The sequence below is a fragment of the Cetorhinus maximus genome, chromosome 10, assembly GCF_964194155.1.
Source record: "Cetorhinus maximus chromosome 10, sCetMax3.hap1.1, whole genome shotgun sequence".
Lineage (NCBI taxonomy): Eukaryota > Metazoa > Chordata > Chondrichthyes > Lamniformes > Cetorhinidae > Cetorhinus > Cetorhinus maximus.
In genome coordinates, this window is record NC_135888.1 from 29,907,246 (window position 1) to 29,929,460 (window position 22,215).

The following is a 22,215-nucleotide window of genomic DNA, read 5'->3' on the forward strand; positions in this document are numbered from 1 at the left end:
TGTGTGGACAAAACTGCAGTTACATATGAGATCGTCCATTTTGGACCAAAAAAGAATAGATCGGAATATTTTTTCAATAGTGTCAAGACTAAGAACAGTGGAGTTCCAAAGTGATCAAGGGCCCATGTCCACAGATCATTGAAACATAGGCAGTCAGAAATAAAAACATATTCAGAATGAGTAATGAAATGTTTTTATAACTGGAAATCTTGATTAAAAAGGAGAAGTTGTCTTATAGCTATACAAAGCCCTGACCAAATCTAGAATACTGTGTGCTGTTGTGGGCACCTCCCCTTAGAAAGGGTATTTGGCCTAGGAAAGGGTGCATCACACATTCACCAGAATGTTACCAGGGCTCCAGGATTTAGAGTATGAGGAGAAATTACATAAACTAGGATTGTATTCCATGGAATGTAGAAAGTTGTGGGTGGGGGAGGGGTGCAGTGATTTGATTAAGGTCCTTATGATTTTGAAAAAAATTAATGGAATAAGTTGAAACTTTTTCCACTGGTGCGGGAAGTTAGGACAAGGAGACATAACCATAAAAGCAGAGCCAGGCCATTAAGGAGAATTTAGGAAATAGCTCTTTGTACAAAGGGTGGCAGAAGTGTGGGACACTGTCCTGCAAAAAGATGCGAGATGCTAGCTCAGTTAACAACTTGAAATCTGAGATTGATGGATTTTTGCTGGCCAAGTATATTAAGGGATATGGAACCATGGTTGGTGGATGATGCTTGCATACAGATAGCTGTGATCTCATTAAATAGCAGAAGAGACTTAACGGGATGAATGCCATCACCTGTTCCTGTGTTCCTACTTGATTTGCCAGTTTACTTATTCTATCTTTATTTTCTGAACAGGATGATGGTGGTTGGACGTCCATGATTTGGGCCACAGAATATAAGCATATAGATATTGTAAAGCTGCTGCTGTCAAAAGGAGCTGATATCAACATTAGGGACAATGTGAGTTACTTAAACACTTGGGCGGAAAGGAGGTTAATCCTATACAGTCAATGTATATACACAGTTATATTTGGAAATTTGGGAAGAGCAAAATGTTTCTGATGAAACTGCTTTTTGGCTTCATTATGTTCTAACTTAGTGTCTAAACTTGCATAAGTGGGGTAAAAAAGACTAAAAAATATAACGGGAATCATGGAATTACGTTTTAAATAGACATTTCATCTCTAGGATTTGGTTCCAATCTGGCACAGGTTGATGGAATGAAAGTCGTCTTTCTCTTTTCAGTTTGTAATAATTTTGTATTACTTGAGTTTAGGCAGTTTAACTTAGTACATGTGGATGCAGTTTTATACCACGTTTAGCTGCTAAGTTGGCAGTTTCACTTCTATAAAACATAGTTGATGTGAGAAAACTATGGTGCTATAACTGCAGCCCTTGAGGCATATTGTTTGGTCAGAATGAGGGGAGATTTATTTTGCATATGGTTTATCTTATTAGATCATGACCTATGTCTGCTAAATATCATATTGTTTTAGAAGCTTCGTTTTCCTTGTTGCTGGATGTCATTCCTAAGCAATTAGCATTTAAATTATTTTGTCCAGGCAGAGTTCATAAGTGTAACAGACTTGTCAATGTTGATAAATGTTCTGAGTGACATTTATGAGCAGTTAGTCAAACAAATTGCAAACCCATTTAAAAATGTAGAGCTGTGCCTATGGTGAAATGCATCAACATAAGTTACATTTTGAAATGTTAACATGTCACACCTCATGAATTACACTTTGTGCATATATGGTACTCAGCTTGAATAGAATTATTTAAGGATGGTACACCAATTTCAAGTATGGTGACAGCTGCATGTTGACATGGCCTCCCTTTACCTGGAACGTCCCTCTAGAAATACAGTGCCATTTTGACTCAATAGTATTAAAGACAGCAAGAAAACATACTTTGCATTGGAATTGCATTCCTTCATCCCTAGAATATATTTCCCTTATAAAGTAATTGTCAGAATTTCACTGAGCAGGTAATTTTTTTTTAAACGGGCACGTGCTTTAATTTTGTGCTGCAGTATACTGTAAATGTAGTACGTGTTACGATCCCCGTAGAGACAGGGAACTTTTTAAAAATAAAGGAACCTCCACAGCAACAACAAAAAGAAAACTGCCTACAAGATTTCACTTTTTAAAGCTTGTACTGTAACAAACCAATTAAAATCAACATAATTCAAACATTAATTAATGGTCGAAGGGTATTTCAAATGAAAAGGTAAATTTTGCTTTAAAAAATTGATACAACAAAGATACGCCTCATATAGTTAGAAGCACTCGCATTACTTGTACAAATGTGGGACCACGTGTAATCTCACAGTCTTTCCAACTTGGCCTCCGTCTTGTAGAATTTCTCACTTCCCATTTGACTCTTGAGCTGCATTCAGCAGCAGTGGTTATTCCATTCGAAGTATCCGGTGACTGTTAACACCGACAACGTGCATGTCTACGAAACCCTCTCACTCGGGTCACGACAGTCCCAATGGCACTTAATACCCAGAGACTCCATTCCCCGACCATTTTAAACAGACTGCTGGGCTCTGGCACCACTAAACAGCAGCAGTGGGTATTGTCCAATCCACAATATCTCGCTCTTCCTGTCTTCAGTGTTCTGTCCTTTCCAACTGTATGACACACATAGTAACACAGTCTCTGCTCTATTCTCAGAGACCTGTTTCAACACCAGGATCTGCTCAAAGACTGCCAAACAGAAAATTGTTCCACCTTGCTTGTTTTCTCTTTTCTCAAATTCCAAGTCTTCTGAACAGCCAAACTGGAAAAACAGGCTGACCCACCCCACTGCAATTAGCTTTCAGTTTGCTCTTTACTTCTTAGCTGTTTGTCCCCATGGCAACACCATTTCTTGGGACCTGATGATGTCATAATCAGGAAACGAATTAACCCTCTTTCATAGTACCCTGCAGCATACTTTGTTCTTAAAGGGACATTGCACAAAAGAAAATAGAGGCTTTTCCCAGCACATGCTACACTAGGTTGCTAGGTTGTCCTAAAAACGCTAAACCTTTATTGCCTTTTCTACCAGAAAACGTAAAGTCGCATACAACTGTTCCTTGAAGACAACTTGATTTCTTACTTGATTTAACTTTTTCTTTTCAGCAATAATACTGGTATCTTGATGGTCTTTTACTTGTGCTCATATTATTATGACCTTTCCTATGAAACCATTGATAAAAAGTGCTAATGTTTAGTTGTAATTTTGGAGTGGCTTTTGGAGGAAAACCTTTTGAAATTTTCGCTAAGAATTGCAAAATAATAAAGACTCCAGTGTTCGTTTAAAGGTTCTTTGTAGCTGAAGCATAACTTAAAAGCTTTGCTCTCTCCCTATTTTCATTGCACAGGAAGAGAATATTTGTTTGCACTGGGCAGCTTTCTCAGGGTGTGTGGATATTGCTGAGATATTCTTGAATGCAAAGTCTGATCTAACTGCAGTAAATATGCATGGTGACTCTCCTCTGCATATCGCATCAAGGGAAAACCATTATGAGTGTGTAGTGTAAGTACTTGTTAATTCTCTTAAGTGTCATAGATGATGGTGTGTTACAGTTCACTCAGAGTCCGAGTTGCTTTGGCAACATGCACTTTTAAATGCATTTTGTAGTCTGGTGCTATGGATAGTGATGATGGAGCTTCCAACGTTCTTTTCATCACGTGGCTGACCAGGAATCTCTCCAGCTCTTACTGCCTGCCATTAACTTGTGTTGGAGGATTTGCAGGTTGATACTCAAACTTGCCTGGCTACATTATGAACACACCTTCCTTGGCCATCAAGCCCTGGAGCTTGAACCTGGGGTTTCTGGCTCAGAGGCAAGGATGCTACCCACTACGACACAAGATAAAATAATAAAGTGAGATTTGTGAAGCCAGAATGATAATTTCAACATAAATTATCAGACCAATATTCCTGTGATTCAAAAAAGTAGCTGTGTGTTTTTGCTTTAGTTACTGTAAGCATTGGGAGTATGACTCATGGTACATAAACAGGATATATTGTCATTTCAAATAATCATTTAATAGTACAGAACTTGACTGTTGCTGAAGAAAGAGACATGTCAAAGCTTTTCGCTTTGCACTCATCAGGACATCAAGACGAACAGCTTCTACATGCCTCTTTTTTCAGCAATAGTCATTTCAGTTCTTGAATTCAGCCTCATCTTTGGGCACTCAGCTGGTCCTACTTAACAACCTCCTTGTAGCATTATCCAAATATATTTACTTACTTTGTGTTTTATTTTGAATTTGCTGTGACAAATATTGACTTTTTGTTTTGCCTTGTTCCTGATCCTTTTAGAAATACAAGATCAATTCAATAACAATATGAATCTACATGTTTAGGCCCCTAAAAGCTTTCATCTTAATCTAAGGTTATCAACCATAACTTTTATATAGAAACTATAGGCCTCATGGAAAACCTTATGAGACTTTAAAAACTCCTTCTTTAATTCTGTTTTCCTCTGTCCTCGGAGAAATTACTGTTGTCAGTTACACTGCAAAATTATCCCCTTTTAGCAATCATTTTGGGAGCGTTGTTTGTTCATGGAGATGGCCCTTGACTATTGCGTGGAACAAAGACATTTTATTTGAAGAAAAGCACTTTGCTCAATCCATCACCAAAATTACTTCTATATTATCGTTATTGTACAGTGTAGAGAAAGCTCCAGTTTTGAAAAGCTGTACAGCAACGTGTATACAGTATTTTAGAGTCATAGAGGTCTACAGCACAGAAAAAGGCCCTTCGGCCCATCAAGTGTGTGCCGGTCAAACAAGTACCTAACTATTCTAACCCCATTTTCCAGTATTAGGCCCATAGCCTTGTATGCCATGGCATTGCAAGTGCACATCCAAATACTTCTTAAATGTTATGAGGGTTTTTGCGTCTACCACCCTTTCAGGCATGAGTTCCAGCTCCCACCACCCTTTGGGTGAAAAAATTCTTCCTTACATCCCCTCTAAACCTCCTGCCCCTTACCTTAAATCTATGTCCTCTGGTTATTGATTCCTCCACCAAGGGGAAAAGTTCCTTCCTGTCTACCCTATCTATGCCCCTCATAATTTTATACACCTCAATCATGTCCCCCCTCAATCTCCTCTGCTCCAGGGAAAATAACCCCAGTCTATCCAATCTCTCCTCATAACTAAATCTCTCAAGCCCAGGCAACATCCTGATAAATCTCCTCTGCACTCTCTCTGATGCAAGCACATCCTTCCTATAATGCAGATTCCAGAACTGCACGCAATACTCTAGCTGTGGCCTAACCAGCGTTTTATACAGTTCCAGCATAATTTTCTGATTTTCTGTGTCAGTTTTCCTAAACTGATGGAACAGATGCATCTCTTGCATTTCAGTGAAACACGGATGTGGGGATGCTAAACTGATGACTTATAAATGATGATTTGAAGTACAATGTAGGATAAAGTATGAATTATTGTAGTTTGATGCAAGTTATAAAAGATTTCCCATTCAAGTAAAAATGTACTTTAAATTATGCCATTTGGCATGTGTTTTGTGGATATTCTGGCACTAAAACTGGCTAACTATGCACATCTAGGCTTTTTCTTTCACGTGGTGCTGATGTCAATATTAAGAATAAGGAAGGAGAGACACCACTCGAATGTTCAAGTCTGAACTCTCAAGTGTGGGTCGCGCTACAGGTGAACAAAAAACTGAAACAAGCATCAGCCAATAAGACTACCCAGGTTGAGAAACTAGTTAGCAGGTACAGTATAGCACACCTCTGCCTTTTTCAGCTTCAATTTTAATAGCAAAACATTTGAACTTGAATATATTTGTATTTAAAATTTTATGTATCCTAGAGCTCCATTTCTGCTTTTGGCATATTTGTACTTAGAAAATTGTCTTGGAGCAACGTGTAGCCGAGTGAATGTTAATGTTCATTTTCTAATGTATGTACTTGGATGGAATGTTTTGTTTAATTGTTAAAAGATGCAAATAGTGCTGCAGTTACTTGCCAGTTCTAATTTATTGGAAAAGGTACATGCTCAGAGAGGATTTGATTTTTGTTGGGTTTTCACGTGTTTTCTGCTGTTAGATGACTGTGATCTATAAATATATTTACAAATGGTGCTAATACAATCCAATGAGAGAGAAAAATTCCAAGGGGAGGGCCCACCATCCATGGTTAACTAAAAACATTAAAGAACGTATCAAACTTCAAGAAATAGCATATAATTATTCAGAGACAGGTGGCAGTTCAGAAATTTGGAAAAAATATAAAGAACAGCAAAGAATGACTAAAAGATTAATAAGGAGGGAAAAATTAGAGTCTGAGAGAAAGCTATCTAATAATATAAAGATGGATAGTAAGAGTTTCTATAGATATTTAAATAAGAAAAGTGAGTGTTGGTCCTATAGAAAGTGCATCTGGGGAATTGATAATGGAGAGTAGGGAGATGGCGGATGAATTAAACAGGTATTTTCTTCAGTCTTCACTATGGAGGACACAAGTAACATCCCGGAAATAGCTCTAAATAAGGAAATGGGAGGGAGGAGCTGGGGAAAATTACAATCACTAGGGAAGTGGTATTGAGCAAATTATTGGGCTGACAAATCCCCAGGTCTGGATGGACTTCACCCTAAGGTCTTGAAAGAAGTGGCTACTGAGATAGTTGTTGCATTGGTTTAAATTTTGCAAAATTCCCTAGATTCAGGGAAGGTTCCATTAGATTGGAAAATAGCAAATATAACTCCTTTATTCAAAAATGGAGGGAGACAAATCAAGCCAGTTAGCCTAACATCTGTCATAGGGAAAGTGTTAGAAGCTACTTTTAAAGATGTTATAACAGGGCACTTAGAAAAAATCAAGGCAATCTGGTAGCGACAACATGGTTTTGTGAAAGGGAAATCACGTTTACCCAATTTATTGGAGTTCTTTGAAGGAGTCACATGCGCTGTGGATAAGGCACATGTACTATACTTAGGTTTCCAGAAAGCATTTGATAAGGTGCCACATCAAAGGTTATTGCGGAAAATAAAAGGCCATGGTGGAGGAGGTAACATATTGGCATGGATAGAAGATTGGCTAGATAACAGAAAGCGGAGAGTTGGCATAAATGGGTCTTTTTCTGGTTGGCAGGATGTGACAAGTGGTGTGCCACAGGAACCAGTGCTGCGCTTTCAACTATTTACTATTTATATAAATGACTTGGATGAAGGGACCAAAGGAATGGTTGTTAAATTTGCTGACGACACAAAGATAGATAGGAAAGTAAATTGTGAAGAGGACATAAGGAGGCTACAAAGGGACATAGGTTAAGTGAGTGGGTAAAGATCTGGCAAATAGAGTATAATGTGGGAAAATGTGAAATTGCCCATTTTGGCAGGAAGAATAAAAAAAAGAGCTTATTATCTAAATGGTGAGAGACTCCAGTGCTCTGAGATTCGGAGGGATCTGGGTGTCCTAGTGCATGAATCACAAAAGGCTAATATGCAGGTACAGGTATAGCAAGTAATTAGGAAAGCTAATAGAATGTTATCATTTATTGTGAGAGGAATTGATTACAAAAGTAGGGAGGCTATGCTTCAATTGTACAGGGCATTGGTGAGACCACATCTGGAGTATTGTGTGCAGTACTGGTCTCCTTATTTAAGGAAAGATGTCAATGCATTAGAAGCAGTTCAGAGAAGGTTTACTAGACGAATGGGCGGGTTGTTTTATGAGGAAAAACTGGACAGGTTAGGCTTGTATCCCCTGGAATTTAGAAGAGTAAGGTGACTTAATTGAAACCTTTACGGTCCTGAGGGGACTTGACAGGGTGGATGTGGAGAGGATATTTTCTCTTGTGGGAGAATCTAGAACTAGGGGTCAGTATTTAAAAATAAGAGGTTGCTCATTTAAGACAGATGAGAATTTTTTTCCGTGAGGGCCGTGAGTCTTTGGAACTCTTGCCCTCAAAACATGGTGTAAGCAGAATCTGAATATTTTTAAAGCAGAGCCAGATAGATTCTTGATTAACAAGGGAGTGAGAGATTATCTGGGTAGACAGGAATGTGGGGTTGCGATTATAATCAGATTAGTCATGATCTTATTGAATGGCGGAGCAGGCGCGAGGGGCAGAGTGTGGCCTACTCCTACTCCTAATTCGTATGTTCGTATGCATGTATGTTTAGTGGCAGCAATAATGCTGGATTGTTTTTCCATGTTATTTATATACGCAAGTGAAAATTGAGGTTCAAGTTCTGATTTTTGTTTATAATGTAACAGTAGTCTCTGCACTTCAAAGTAATTAGTTATATGTGATGTACTTTTAAAATCATCCTGAGAGAAGGGATGAGATATTGTTTTTTTAAATATAATTTTTTTAATATAATGTTAATCTTACACTGCATTGCTCACATTAACAAACTTGGAGCAGCGTCAGAGGCTCCTTTTTCATTCATTCATGGGATGTGGGCATCGCCGGCTAGGCAAGCATTTATTGCCTATTCCTAACTGCCCTTGGGAAGGTGGTGGTGAGCTGCCTTCTTGGACGGCTGCAGCCCATGTGGTGTAGGTACACCCACAGTGCTGTTAAGGAGAGAGTTCCAAGATTTTGACCCAGTGACAGCGAAGGAACTGTGATATATTTCCAAGTCAGGATGGTGAGTGACTTGGAGGGGAACTTCCAGGTTGTGGTGTTCCCATGTGCCTGCTGCTCTTGTCCTTCTCGATGGTAGTGGTTGTGGGTTTGGAAGGTGCTGCCTAAGGAGGCTTGGTGAGTTCCTGTAATCAGATGGAACATTTTTAATTGCAACAGTTGAAAGAACCGGGCATAGTGGAAACATTTAACTCATTGAGAGAATGTATGTTCACATATAAATGGTAATAAATGGTTTTTGCACATTTACAATTTTTAATTTGTTAGCTGATATTTCAATTTTCTTGTTGAAAGAATATAAACGTATGGAAGTCAGAGCTTTCAGTATGTTGTTTAGTATGTTTATCCAATGTGTGGCTGAGTCATATTTGGCAAAATGGTTCCAAGTTTTATCCCCAGACTGTATTGCGTTGCTAGATGTCAATTTGTGACGGGGTAGGGAATTAGGACTGGCCAACACCACCCTGTCTGATATTGAACATCAGCTGGACATACTGCAGAGAGAAAAATCCATTTGTCCATTGCAAAACATGCCTAATTTTATTAAGTATACTTAAACAAATGGGGGACAGTGGAGGTGGCGGGGGGGGGGTGGGGGGGGGAGGGGGGATCGCCATGATCTGTAACCAGCACGTCGTCATCCCTGTTCAATTTTCTCTTCTTGCTCAGGCGATGCTTAATACCCATGTGGTGAACCTCATGGTCAAATTGTCCACGCAGCAACTGCAGTACAAGTAGAGCTTTGAGCAAGTTTCATCAGTTTAGAAAGAAAATTCCATTAAGGCTTGTGTGATACTTCTTCCACTTTTGTGCATAGCTAATTTCTTGTTGCATTCAGAAAACTTTTTGAATGCTTTCCAAGACCAGTTAGATTTGTACTTTGCAACAGTAGGAAATGGAAAATGAGCTTGCCTGTACCTTCTGTATTTTGTATTCACCATAACCTTTCTAATTGTATGCTTGTTTCAGTTGTTTTGATCATCACTGTGACTTCAACAAAAAATATATTTTTCTTAAATTCAAATAACAGGGATATTGGTCGAGGTTATGAACATGTACCAATTCCATGTGTCAATGGTGTGGATGATGAACCTTGCCCAAACGACTATAAATATGTTTCCCAAAACTGTGTAACTTCTCCAATGAACATTGACAGGAACATCACACATTTGCAGGTATGTCTGAAAGGTAGTAGAGTTCAGCAATGTCAATTACAAAATGTAGTGCCATTAACACTTCCTGAAGACAGACTAAATAATTGCAGGGTAAGGCAGCACATTATTATATGAGAGTGGCAGCCCGGAGATAATGAGTTCAGATCCATTAATGGCAAGTTGTGAAACTGAATTCAGTAGAAACCTGGGTTAGTGGCAGATAATACTATAAAAACATGGATTGTCTATATAAAAAAAAATTGATCTGATTTGTTAATGACTTTCTAGGAAGTGAACCTGCCCTCCCTTCCTACAGGGGTCTATACATAGCTTCAGTTCCACGCTGTGGTCAACTTATTGCCCGCTGAGTAGCCAGGTATGGGTGATAGATACACCCTGGCAATGTTGTCCACACCTCAAATATAGTCATAAAAGAAAATAGCATAATTATAAATTGCCTGTAGACGAATTGGGGTTGTGAAAAGCTGTAAATCAGTCACAACCAATTATAAACTGACAAGGGACAATATTTCAACTCAGCCACCAAGTCCTACAGACATTTGAGTCTGGCTTGCCCAGAAAATCATCAAAATTAAAATGCATTACAGTCATATTTAGTGCTGGTAATTTTTGCATAATATGAGTTATATCCAGAAATAAACCAAGCATCAACACTTGATTTAATACATCTCTCTGACTCTCTTCAGCTCTGGTGGTGCCCTGCAGTGTGGACCTTGGCCTTTCACTTAGAATTTCTATAAGTAAAAAGGACAGTAGGAAGGAAAGTCTCTTTTCTTCATACTGAGTTTAATGTCAATTGTACTAGCACAAAATTCTTGAAGGTGGTGCGTGACAAATAAAGGTCATCTTGACTATTTTCTTTTTTAAATATCAAAGGGATGAAGAATGTTGAAGGTCATTATTAGATCCATCTCAATAGTTCCTTAATATGATTACTTGTCAATTGGCCTTTACAACATCATGAATCTTCATAAGCTCATCCCATAAGTAGTGATTTTCTTTGATTGGAAAATGATGCTCAAGTTTTATGTCATATCGTTATTATAAAACAAAACTGGAGAATTGCAAAGAACTGTACAACATATTTTTAATATTTCATTACATTCTTAGCATAAAGCAACTAAGATAATTTGGTGTTGAAATTCTACTTCAGTGTTCAAAGGATTAACTAAACCTTGGCATAATATTTCATGGAACAGAAGTGATTTAATGGATCTGCCACTTAACCAATGTTTGTCTATTATGTGTATGTTAATAGGTCTTGGGGCTGCATTTTTAGTATACATAATCATTCTGGCTGGCTAACTAAGGTTTTTGTTACCATGCATTTGAAAAAGACAAATGGCTATTGTTTCATGTGGTTATTAATCTGTTTCTGATGAGCACTTTTGGGTTAAAATGATAACTTTACAAATAAGATTATCACATGGCAGTCGAATTGCCATTACTTCAAAGAGACACTGTAATACTCCAAAAAAATCAAAAACTTAGGAAGTTTCATCGCCTGGTTTCAGACCATTGGTTGATACTAAATACGCTACTGTCCATATTTTGCAATATTTAGTTTATGTGCTCTCCTAAGCTAACAGCATGCCTTTGTTTAACCCCATTATTCTATAAGGATTCCATGATAGTGGAGTCACAGATCAATCTTTAACGCACCTGCCATTTTCATATTCCAGGTAAACATTATTGCACCAACATTATGGGCAAATTGTGTCTCCTTCCTCACACTATCTAAAGATACTTATTTTAGAAAGTATTGGACTCTATTGTTTTCTTTCAGAAGCATTCTTCGGAACCATTTTCGTACAGGTAGGAAGGATCAGTGTAAGGGGTAATATTTTGTGACAAGTACTGAGGTCTGAAATGTTGGGGCTCTGATACTAAAACATTGTATAGTGAATACACCAAGAATGGTGTATAACAATACTGTCAATTCTTGTTCCTGAAAACACCATCAGTACTATGTCATAACTGTATCAGGAAGGGTAGTTACACCTTTGGGAGTGCAGCAGTTGTAGTAGAGTAGAACTTTAGAGGCGAAGCAAGATCAGCATACCCGTGTGAAGGAATGCATTTGATTTGGAAGTATAGACTGACCTAAGTAGGATCGTCTTGTATAAAACAAATGTTTTTTAAAAGGTTGGAGATTTGGAGCTGTTACTATAAAATCCTGTTGAATTAAGTTTTTATAGTTTGTGCTGTAGTGTCAGATTTCACAAACAGTTGTGTGTGTGTGTTGTGCACAAGTAAATGTGTGTGCTGGTCACTTTTTTGCAATTACAGATTGGCTCAAAATGCATGCAAGATACTTCTGGCTCTCGTGTCATTAATTCCTGATGTACAGGTCACCCACAGCCCAACCACACTGGCAAATATAAACTTCACTACTTCTCCTTGGTGCGATTGAAGGCAATGGAGATTCACTGTTTCCTGTGTCTCCTGATCTACTGGTGGAACTACGACCTCTCCATTGGACTGTTAAGAGAACTGAACTGGTTTGTCCAGTCCTCATGCTAGCAGTGTAAACTTCTGACATAGTACTGGCACCCACGATGGGCTAGCTCAATGTCTTTTGTCAGCTTCCTTTTTTTTTAAAATTGGAGAACTTCCTTTTCAAATTAAAGTAGAACCACCTGCACTTTCTCACGCCTCTATAGGTTTGTTGCAGCATGATTAGAAAAATGTAGGGATTATGTTTTCTAAATCACAAGCCGAAGGAGAGCAGAGGGAAAAATGAAGCAACAGGAGAGCAAAACATGAAGGTCAGTTTGATGTTTTTCTCTCACCAAAATAGGGTTAAAAGCTTTTTATGTTGGGACTTATCCTACCAAACAGTAGGCACTGAACTTCTTAATGTACAAGTTGTAAGAGTCCTTTTCTAAAAAAAATTGTTTGGGAAAGCTGATTGACATACTATTCCATGCAGTATTGCAATCCATTGATTTGCAGACCCTAAACCTCAGTGACCAGGCTTGAGTAAATATTGTAAATATATAAAGTTTCTAGTAAATTCTCTTCATGAGTACTGCAATTAAATTAAAAAAAATTGGGGAGAAATCAAATCTTTCAAATCAACAATTGGTTTACAAAAATTACTGAACTAAGAATTTCTAAACTGCAAATTCTGATTTTTCAGTCTGTATTCATGCTACTGTATCAACTTTATCCTTTACGAACTGCTGTAGGATTTATGTACCGCATCCTAAATTTGAGTGCGAGAATTTTTTGATTTTCATTATATGCTTCAAATGTGCATTTTGCATGCATTAACTTTAAATAGGTTGTATACCTAGTACTATGTTTTGTAATGTATCATTTTAGAAAGGTGGGAGCATTTTTTAGGGAAGTAAAAGTAGGGATGTGTGAAATCATTTTATTCAGCTGCAATATTACAACCAATTCAAACATATAAAACACATTTACTTGTGCACAACACACGCACACAATTGTTTGTGAACTCTGATACTACACAAACTATAAAAACTTAAATCAATAGGATTTTGTAGTAACAGCTCCAAATCGCCAACCTTTTTAAAAACGTTTGTTTTTCAAGACGATCCTACTCAGGCCAGTCAATACTTCCAAATCAAATGCATTCCTTCACATGGGCATGTTGACCTTGCTTTGCCTTGAAAGTTCTACTTTACTACAACTGCTACATTCCCAAAGGTGTAACTATCCTTCCTGACACAGTTATTACCTGTTCCTGAAAACACCATCAGTTTGAGTTCTTAAATTGTGGATAAAAAGGGTAACGCACATTTTATGTTCATCTGAGCTCAGCTATCATGCAGGTTGATATTAGTGAACGTGGCCTATGATAATTGCCTTGATAACAATTTCAGCAAGTGACTAACTCTGTTGTTCCAGAAATAATGGCTTCAAATAGGTGCTCTGTGAACCCTTCCAGAATATTAATTTTATATTTATCTATCTAGGTGATAAATATTCAAGGCCATTATTGCTAAAAAAAAATTAAAATGACAGATATTGATAGGGAAACTAGTTGTAACCTACGCATGTGTGAATGTTTCTATGTCTGTTCCTCGGTGCATTGGAGTAACATCAATCTTCAGATTTGGCTGCAGCTATGTCTTTTTAAAATTACATTTTATTTTAATTCTGTGTGCTACTGTAAATATTTTGGTTTTTTTTAAAAAGAAAATCCTGTGAGCAGTGTTGAGTGGGAGATTGAATTTTAGAGCAAGATTTGTGATTTATGGAGACTCAAATTTGTTCAGATAAATCAATTTGTTTGTGTGAAGTGACATTTTAGATAGAAGTGAACATGAGGCTCACCTCCAACATTCTTTGTTTAGATTGGGTTCAGGCTCCTTGTCCACTCTTGCACAAAGTTCCAGGAAATTCCATCCAGAAGTCAGCAAAGCTGAGTTCTGACCTAGAGAAAGTAGCCTGATCAAATTCAGATCAGTTTAGATTTCTATGCCAGAATTATGATTATTCCTACCAAGAAAGTCTTCAGCCCTCAAAAAGGTGTTTTTAAGTATTGATGCTGCACTTGAACCGTGCCTAGTTCACTTGGCTAAATTTGAAAGTTGTGTCAGGCATGACTGATTTAACATGTGGTTTATTTGCTTGTTCTGACATTAAGTATTGTTCCCCAGATTAATGTGACCAGCGAATTTTCAAATTTAAAGGAGGGAAAACAAAGATGCTTTTCTTTTGCCAATAACCAACGTATCTTTTTATCAGATGCATGGTACCTCACCTTAATGTAAGATTAAAAAAATTATGCAGAATTTATTTAAACTAATACAAAAGCTTGATTTACATAAAGACAGTAAGATGTTTAAAATTTGGTGTCAACCTCATTAGCACAATTGATGTTAGAATTCTTTATAGATTTAATTTTTGTTTAGTTACCTATCAATGTTGTAATCTCCATAAATCTTTCTCTTTATTTTGTACAGTACTGTTTCTGTGACGATGACTGCTCCTCCAATAATTGCATGTGTGGTCAACTAAGTATACGTTGCTGGTATGACCAGGTAAGAAAAATAGTTTCAGTTGAAAAAAATGATTTCCCCTAAATCCCTTTATGGAAACTTCATTTATTTTCTCTCCACCTCAAATGGGTTGATATTGTAGAGCTTGGATATTACGTAGGTGTGTTTCCATTTCCATCCCAAAGTCAGTGTCTGTGCTTGTTGTTTAGAGCTTTTAAGCTGTAGAGTCACATAAAGCCAAGCTTGTTATCTTGAAAAGACTAAGTTGGAGACTTGGTACAGTTTTTATTGTTATAAATGAATTTCATGCACGTTAAGTTTTGAGGGTTTTGATGTTACTTGCCATTGCTGAATTGCATAGCTTGTGACATTCTTCCAAGTAAACAGAGATCAAGGGTTTAATTTTACGCTCCGTGATCGGGAGTGTTTCCCGCTTCACGGAGCGTATTATGTGGCTTGATGACGTCGGGCACCATTCGTGATATCATCCTGTCAGTTTCAGATAATACCATATGTGGGCTGATCAAAAAGTAGGGAACCAGCCTGCATTATTCAAATTTCAATTAACATGCCTATTGAAACAATTAACAACCACCCTGACTGAAACAATATGGCCAGAAGGCAATAAAACATCTTCAAGGCCAGATTCACGTTAGGTGGGAAGCCCGTTCTTTTAAGAGCAAGCTTGTTTGGGCGGCTTTTTAAATTCCAGCTGAGAGGACAATCACCCCTGCAGTTTGCAGATGAAGTCTCTCTCCCCATCCTTTTCTCCCCCCACTATCTCCTCCATCCCCCCGTATCTCCCCCCTCCTATCTCCTCCCCCTCCGGCCATCATCTCTCTCTCCCGCCCCCATCATCTCTCTCCCCCCCACTCTCTCTTCCCCCCCCACCATCTCTTCCCCCCCCCCAACCATCTCCCACCCCCATCTCCCACCCCTATGTCTCACCCCCCCACCTTCCCCCTTTCTCCCTCCCGCTCTCCCTCCCTCCCTCCCTCCCTCCCTCCCTCCCTCCCTCCCTCCCTCCCTCCCTCCCTCCCTCCCTCCCTCCCTCCCTCCCTCCCTCTCTCCCTCTCTCCCTCCCTCCCTCTCTCCCTTTCCCTGTTGCTGGAGGCAAAACTCAGCAGAAGCCACAATCAAAAAAGAAATAGTTCAGCCTCTTCAGCTACCCTGCAAATCTGCCAAAGTCAGCTCTACCAGAATCACCCAGCTTAACAACTGCAATGTATCGCCATCTGTGCCTCATGGAAAAGACTGATCTGTATTTTTTTTAACTTTTATTTGGATTCTTCACTTCTCACTTCTGATCTGTGTGTATGTGTGTTGGGCTTTTATTATTTTTCTCGGGTTTTAGTAACAAATAAGCTTACTCTTTCTTTGACTCGAAAGCCTGGTTAAATTAGCTCCTTAATAGAAGTAAATACATTTGGACTGGGAAAAGGTATCCACAGGAAAAGGATTTTTAAACTGACCTTGTTATAATCAACCAAGGGGGTTGAACAAAGAGGGGAGCCAGCTTATTTCCCCTCACCCGGGACAATAACAAAATCAGGGCCCCACCCCAGCAGTAACTGTGCCAAAAACCAGATGGAAACAGCCTGAGAATTAGCTGTCGTTGCTGGTTTCCCCAGGGCACAGGGAGCCATTGATTGCACGCATGTAGCCATCAAGGCTCCTACAGGACAGCCCTGTAGGTTCATTAACAGGAAGGGATTCCACTCAATCAACATGCAACTGGTCTATGACCACAAATTCCTGATCTTTTCACCAGCCCGAATGCATTAGAAGGTTGGCTTTTAGACGATAAGGCCTATCCTCTCAAGAGATGTCTTATGAAGCCTGTGAGAGTCCTAAGATCTGAGGGGGAGAGGAGGCACAATGAGAGCAATGCCAGCACCAGGGCCATGGTGGAGCAGCAGTCAGCATTCTCAAAATGCATTTCCAATGCCTGGACTATTTAGGAGGTGCATTACAGGACTCTCCCTTACAGGTCTTCTTGATGGTCATTGTCTGCAGTATCCTCCACAACATTGCAATACAAAGAGGACTTACTTTGGAGGATAAAGAGACACTGGAAAGGGGACCAGTCGTCTGAGGATGAGGCCAGGGAACACGGTGATGCTGCTGGGAATGCCCCTGGCCGTGACCAGGTGGATGGCTGTGACACCAGGGACACCTGGATATGATTAATGGTTTCTGTAGAGCCTTGCACCACATGTATGTAACAGGTTTCTGAAAATATATCCTTCCATCTTGCACTTAGAATGAGCAAGCCCTGAAGCCCTTACATGCAAAATTTCTCCATTCACCCACATGTTTACACATTTACTCCAGCCCACCCTGAAAGTTTGATATCCTACTGCCACTAGTCACACATTCCACAGCTATCAAAAGGAACATAAGCAAGACCAAAATCCATTTTTAAAGAGAGATGTCACCCGTGTGGCCCTATTTGTGACTATTGTGAATATGGACAAAATGTCCACGAGTGCTCCGGTGCAGCGTTATCCCCTCGTGGCTGTAGTGGAGAGAGGCATCTGATCTGCCACCTCTCTTGCCCTGGATGGTTTCAGCAGGCGTCCTCTGCATGTCTTGGAGTTTGAGCTGCAGGCCACTTCAGGAGACTCTTGCACAGATGCATGCCAGTCTTCAATCACCACGGCAATGGACAAGGCCAGCGTCAATTGTTGGACGGAGGAGATGCTACTCCCCTCATAAGTGTCATGAAAGGTACTTGCAGATGGAGGCAGCTGCTGCTCATCCCCCACCACTGGGACCAGTTGGTCTTCCCTGCCAACTGGTGAGGTTCCAGGAGCTGGGTGGGAGACCAAGCTCCCAGTTCCCCTGTCACCCTGGATCTGAGCTCTTGAGTTCAGAGCCAGGGCGACATTGTGGAGGGCAGAGAGCATACCGACAATCGCACCTGCAATGCACTCTGTTTGCCTCTCCAGGATAATAGCCAGTCTGTCCATGGTGGAGGCTTGTCATGCTGAAGAGTGGGTGATTGCATTGCTCGTGGCCTGGATGGACACCTCCACAGTCCGTGCCAGAGCACACAACATTTCTGGTATACCAGCCAAATCTTCATGGACCTCGCACTGAACATCCAGCATCTGCCGCCTTATGGATGACTCCAGAGGCACCTCATCCGACTTGGAATCAGACTCTGGATCACCCGGGCACTCTTCTCACTGCCCGAGGCCTGCTGCACGACACTATCCAGCAGCTGCACTTGTGATTGTGAAGTGCCCTCACCAGTGTGTGTATGACCCCTGTCCAACGCATTAAACCCTGTCGAGATGCCAGTATCTGCGATGGTGCGAGGTGCAAAGAGAGGATGTGACGCTGCACTCTCCAAGGGTTCCTCAGAAGAGGAAGAGGGAGGTTGCTGCACTGCTTCGTGGCCTGGATGGGGGCTGCACTGAAGAAGCTTCCCCTGTAACAGAGAGAAATCATTAAGGAGGGTAATGGGGTATCACATTACTTAATGCGACATGCCTAACACTCGACTCTCATAAGTCTTTTCACAGCCAGACACATGAATGAGCTCCTTGGAAACCTTGAACCCCTGAGTGAAGACCTGAAACCTCCGATTATGACGCTCGTCAAGGTTCCAAAGTGTGAAATCCCAACACCAAACACCATTCATTTCTTCATGACACCTTAAAACCACACCGACCATCTCATCTTATCACCAAGTCTGATATTTTTGCCATCTGACCAGAACCAGGCCTCCCTCCTATCTTGCCACTGCCAAAACTCCTGGCAGTCTCATTCATCCACTGCCTGTGCAGGGGTGCTTGCAGGCATTGTGGACTCGCTTCTGCTGAAAAGATTTGGCAAGAGTTATCATCAATGATCTCAAATGGTCATCTGTCATGTCTCAACCTCATTAGCAGATCAGCGCATGCCTGACTAAAGCCTATGCTCAGGTGTCAGAAGGTCATCTTGCCAACACCTGTTTAAATTGGTCACTGCTTGGAATGAGCAGTGGCATGATTCTGTGCAGTTGTGGAAACATGCAACTTTGGATGAGCAGGTAATCTCAAATACCTACTGCATTTGTTTTCTAGATCACACTGAACAAATATTGCTCATACTGATGTCACACACCCATGCCGACCTCATGAGATCTTTGAATCTTTCTAAGCACTGTGATCAGCTCCTCCTCATGACATCTACACTGCACACCACCTCAGTCACCACCTCCCATGCAATAAGCATCTGCCTGTGGTTCCTCTTCCTCCTCCTCCTCCCACCGCTCGGAATGAGCTGGTCACGTCTTCCCTCGACTGCACTGAAAAGGGTACCAAGGGCAGCCTCACTGAATTTGGGGGCAGCTTTGCCGCTTCTGGAGCACTTCTCCCATTGCTCCAATGGTACAAACATCTATGCATGGAGATATACAATCAATGTACAACTACTCAATGTCTAAAGCTGCTAGATTTGCTGATTTATTATAATCTGGGTAACGTTGAGGCTTCAGACGGCTGACAGACATTAGCACTAATTAAAATTTGCTTACCTGGATGGACTGCAAAGGACAGAATTCTTCACTGTTGATAACTTTCTGCACCTCTAGGATTATGTGATGACATCCCATACCAGGAGGCCCTTTAAAGGGCTGGCCGTAACTTGGTTCCAGGTTATGGCCTCCAGCCTCAGACCAGGCGTCCCACCTTCCAGAGCTCACTGGGAAGATGACAGTCTGTCACCTGGCCTTGCTGCTAATGGGCAGCAATTAGCGTTTTATCGGGCATGAGCGACAGCGGGCCCAGAAGTCAGAACGCTGCCGAATTTCCTAGTACGGAACCTGCCATTGGTGCACTAGCATAAAATTCATCCCCAAGAAGTTATGTATGGCTTTTTTCCTTTGATTACGGGATGTGAGCATAGCTGGTGCTGCCTATCCTAATTTCTCTTGAGCAGATGGTGCTGAGCCACTGCCTTGAACTACTGTAGTCCGTGTGGTATTGGTACACCCACAGTGGTTTTAGCAAGGGAGTTCCAGGATTTTGACTCAGCAACATTGAAGGAACAGTGATATAGTTCCAAGTCAGGATGGTGTGTCGCTTGGAGGGGAGCTTGCAGGTGGCGGTGTTCCCATGTTCCTGTGCCCTTGTCTTTCTAGGCGTTGAAGGTTGAGTTTGGAACATGATGTCGATGGAGGCTTGGCGAGTTGCTGCATTGCATCTTGTAGGTGCTAAACACTGCTGCCACTGTGTGTCAGTGGTGGAGGGAATGAATGTTTAAGTGGTGGATGGGGCAGCAATCAAGTGGCCTGCTTTGTCCTGGATGGTGTTGAACTTGGGTGTTTTTGGAGCTGCGGTCATCCAGGCAAGTGGACTTGTTCATCATGCCCTTGACATGTGCCTTCTGTGTGGGCATGGAATACTTCAGTATTTGAAGAGAACTGAATGGTACTGAACATTGTGCAATCATCAGCGAACATCTCTACTTCTGGCCTGATGGTGGAGGGAAGGTCATTGATGAAGCAACTGAAGATGATTGGGCCTTGGACATTACTGTGACCAACTCCTGCAGCGATGTCCTGGGACTGAGATGATTGGCTTCCATCAGCCAAAACTGTCTTCCTTTGTGCTAGGTATGACTCCAACCAGTGAAGAGTTTTCCCCTTGATTGTCATTGACTTCAACTTTACTGGGCCTCCTTGATGCCACACTCAGCTGTCTTGATGTCAAGCACAGTCATTCTCACCTCGCCTCTGGAATTCAGCTCTTTTGTCTGTGTTTGGACCAAGTCTGTAATGAGGTCTGGGACCAAGTGGCCCTGGCAGAACCCAAACTGAGTGTTGGTCAACAGGCTATTGCTTGAGTAAATGCTGCTGGATAGCACTTTCCATGGGCGTTAATTGGCCAGATTGAATCTGTCCTGCTTTTTGCACAGGGAACATACCTGAGCAATTTTCCACATTGTTGGGTAGATGTCAGTATTATAGCTGTATTTGGACGGTTAGTTCTGGAGCACAAGTCTTCGGTACTACAGTCAGGTTGTGGACAGAGCCCATTGCCTTTGCTGTTACCAGGATCTTCAGCTATTTCTTGATATCATATGGAGTGAATCAAATTGGCTGAAGACTGGCACCTGTGATGCTGGGGAACTTCAGGAAGAGGCCGAGTTGGATCATCCGCTTGGCACTCCTGCCTAAAAATAGTTGCAATTGCTTCACCCTTGCCTTTTGCACTAATGTGCTGGGCTTCCCCATCATTGAGGGAGGTATATTTGTGGAGCCTTTGTCTGGTTAGTTGTTTAATTGTCCACCACCAGTCACGGCTGTATGTGACAGGACTGCAGAGCTTTGATCTGATCCGTTCATTGTGGAATCGCTTTGCTCTGTCTATCTTCCACTGTTTAGAATGCATGTAAGCCTATGGTGTAGCTTCACTAGGTTTCAGCTCATTTTTAGTTATTCCCGGTGCCACTCCTGACATGGTTTCCTGCACTCCTCGTCGAATTATAATTGACCCCCTGGCTGGATGGTAATGGTGGAGTGAAGGATATGCTGATCCATGTAGTTAAAGATTGAGGTAGAAGATAACATTGCTGCTGATGGCCTACAATGCCTCATGGATGCAGAGTTTTGATGTGCTTGATCTATTTTGAGCCTATGCCATTTAGCATGATGGTAGTGCCACAAAATACAATAGAGGGCCTCCACAAGAACTGTGTGGTGATCACTCCTGCCAATACTGTCATTGACGGATGCAACTGCGACAGTTAGATTGGTGAGGGTGAAGTCAAGTTGGTTTTTCCCTCTTGTTTCTCTCACCAGTTGCCTCAGGCCCAATCTGGAAGATATGTTCTTGCTAGCCTTGGTGGTGGACATTGAAGTCTCTTCACTGGACATTGAAGAGTACATTGTGCCCTTGCTAGCCTCAGTCTTTCTTCAAAATTGTGTTCAACATGGAGGACTACTGATTCATCAGCTGAGGGAGGACAGTAGGTGGTAATCAGCAGAAAGTTTCCTTGCCCACCTTTGACCTGATGCCATGAGACTTCATGGGACCCAGAATCAATGCTTAAGATTCCATGGGCTACTCCTCCTCACTGTATACCACTGTGCTTTCACCTCTGGAATAGTAATGTGATGGTGGAGTCTGCGACATTAGCTATAAGGAATGATTTGGTGAGATGACTATGTCAGGCTGTTGCTCGACTAGTCAGTGGTATAGCTCTCCCAATTTTGGCACAAGTCCCCATATGTTAGTGAGGAGGACTTTACAAGGTGGACTGGGCAAGTGTTCCTTTGTCATTCCTGGTACATTCCATGTTGGGTGGTCTGTCCAGTTTTATTCTTCCTCAACTTTTCTATAGAGGCTTGATACAACTGAGTAGCTTGCCAGGCCATTTCAGAGGGTCTGGACTCACATGTTGTTCAGACTGGGTAAGGGCAGCAGCTTTCCTTCCCTAAAGGCCT

At 41.1% G+C, this 22,215-nt stretch overlaps 1 protein-coding gene across 14 annotated transcripts in view; it reads left to right on the plus strand.

Annotated features, from left to right (window-relative positions):
- LOC144685612 (histone-lysine N-methyltransferase EHMT1-like) overlaps nt 1-22,215 on the plus strand; it is a 181,047-nt gene that overhangs the window by 135,554 nt on the left and 23,278 nt on the right. For 11 of the 14 annotated variants that reach the window (XM_078550313.1, XM_078550304.1, XM_078550306.1 and 8 more), the window contains 5 exons: nt 861-965; nt 3,376-3,530; nt 5,584-5,751; nt 9,660-9,804; nt 14,742-14,819. In XM_078550313.1, the coding sequence (XP_078406439.1) occupies nt 861-965; nt 3,376-3,530; nt 5,584-5,751; nt 9,660-9,804; nt 14,742-14,819 (651 nt within the window). Of the gene's footprint in view, nt 1-860; nt 966-3,375; nt 3,531-5,583; nt 5,752-9,659; nt 9,805-10,490; nt 11,271-14,741; nt 14,820-22,215 lie in introns of those variants that run through there. The other 3 variants (XM_078550310.1, XM_078550311.1, XM_078550315.1) reach the window with 2 other exon arrangements.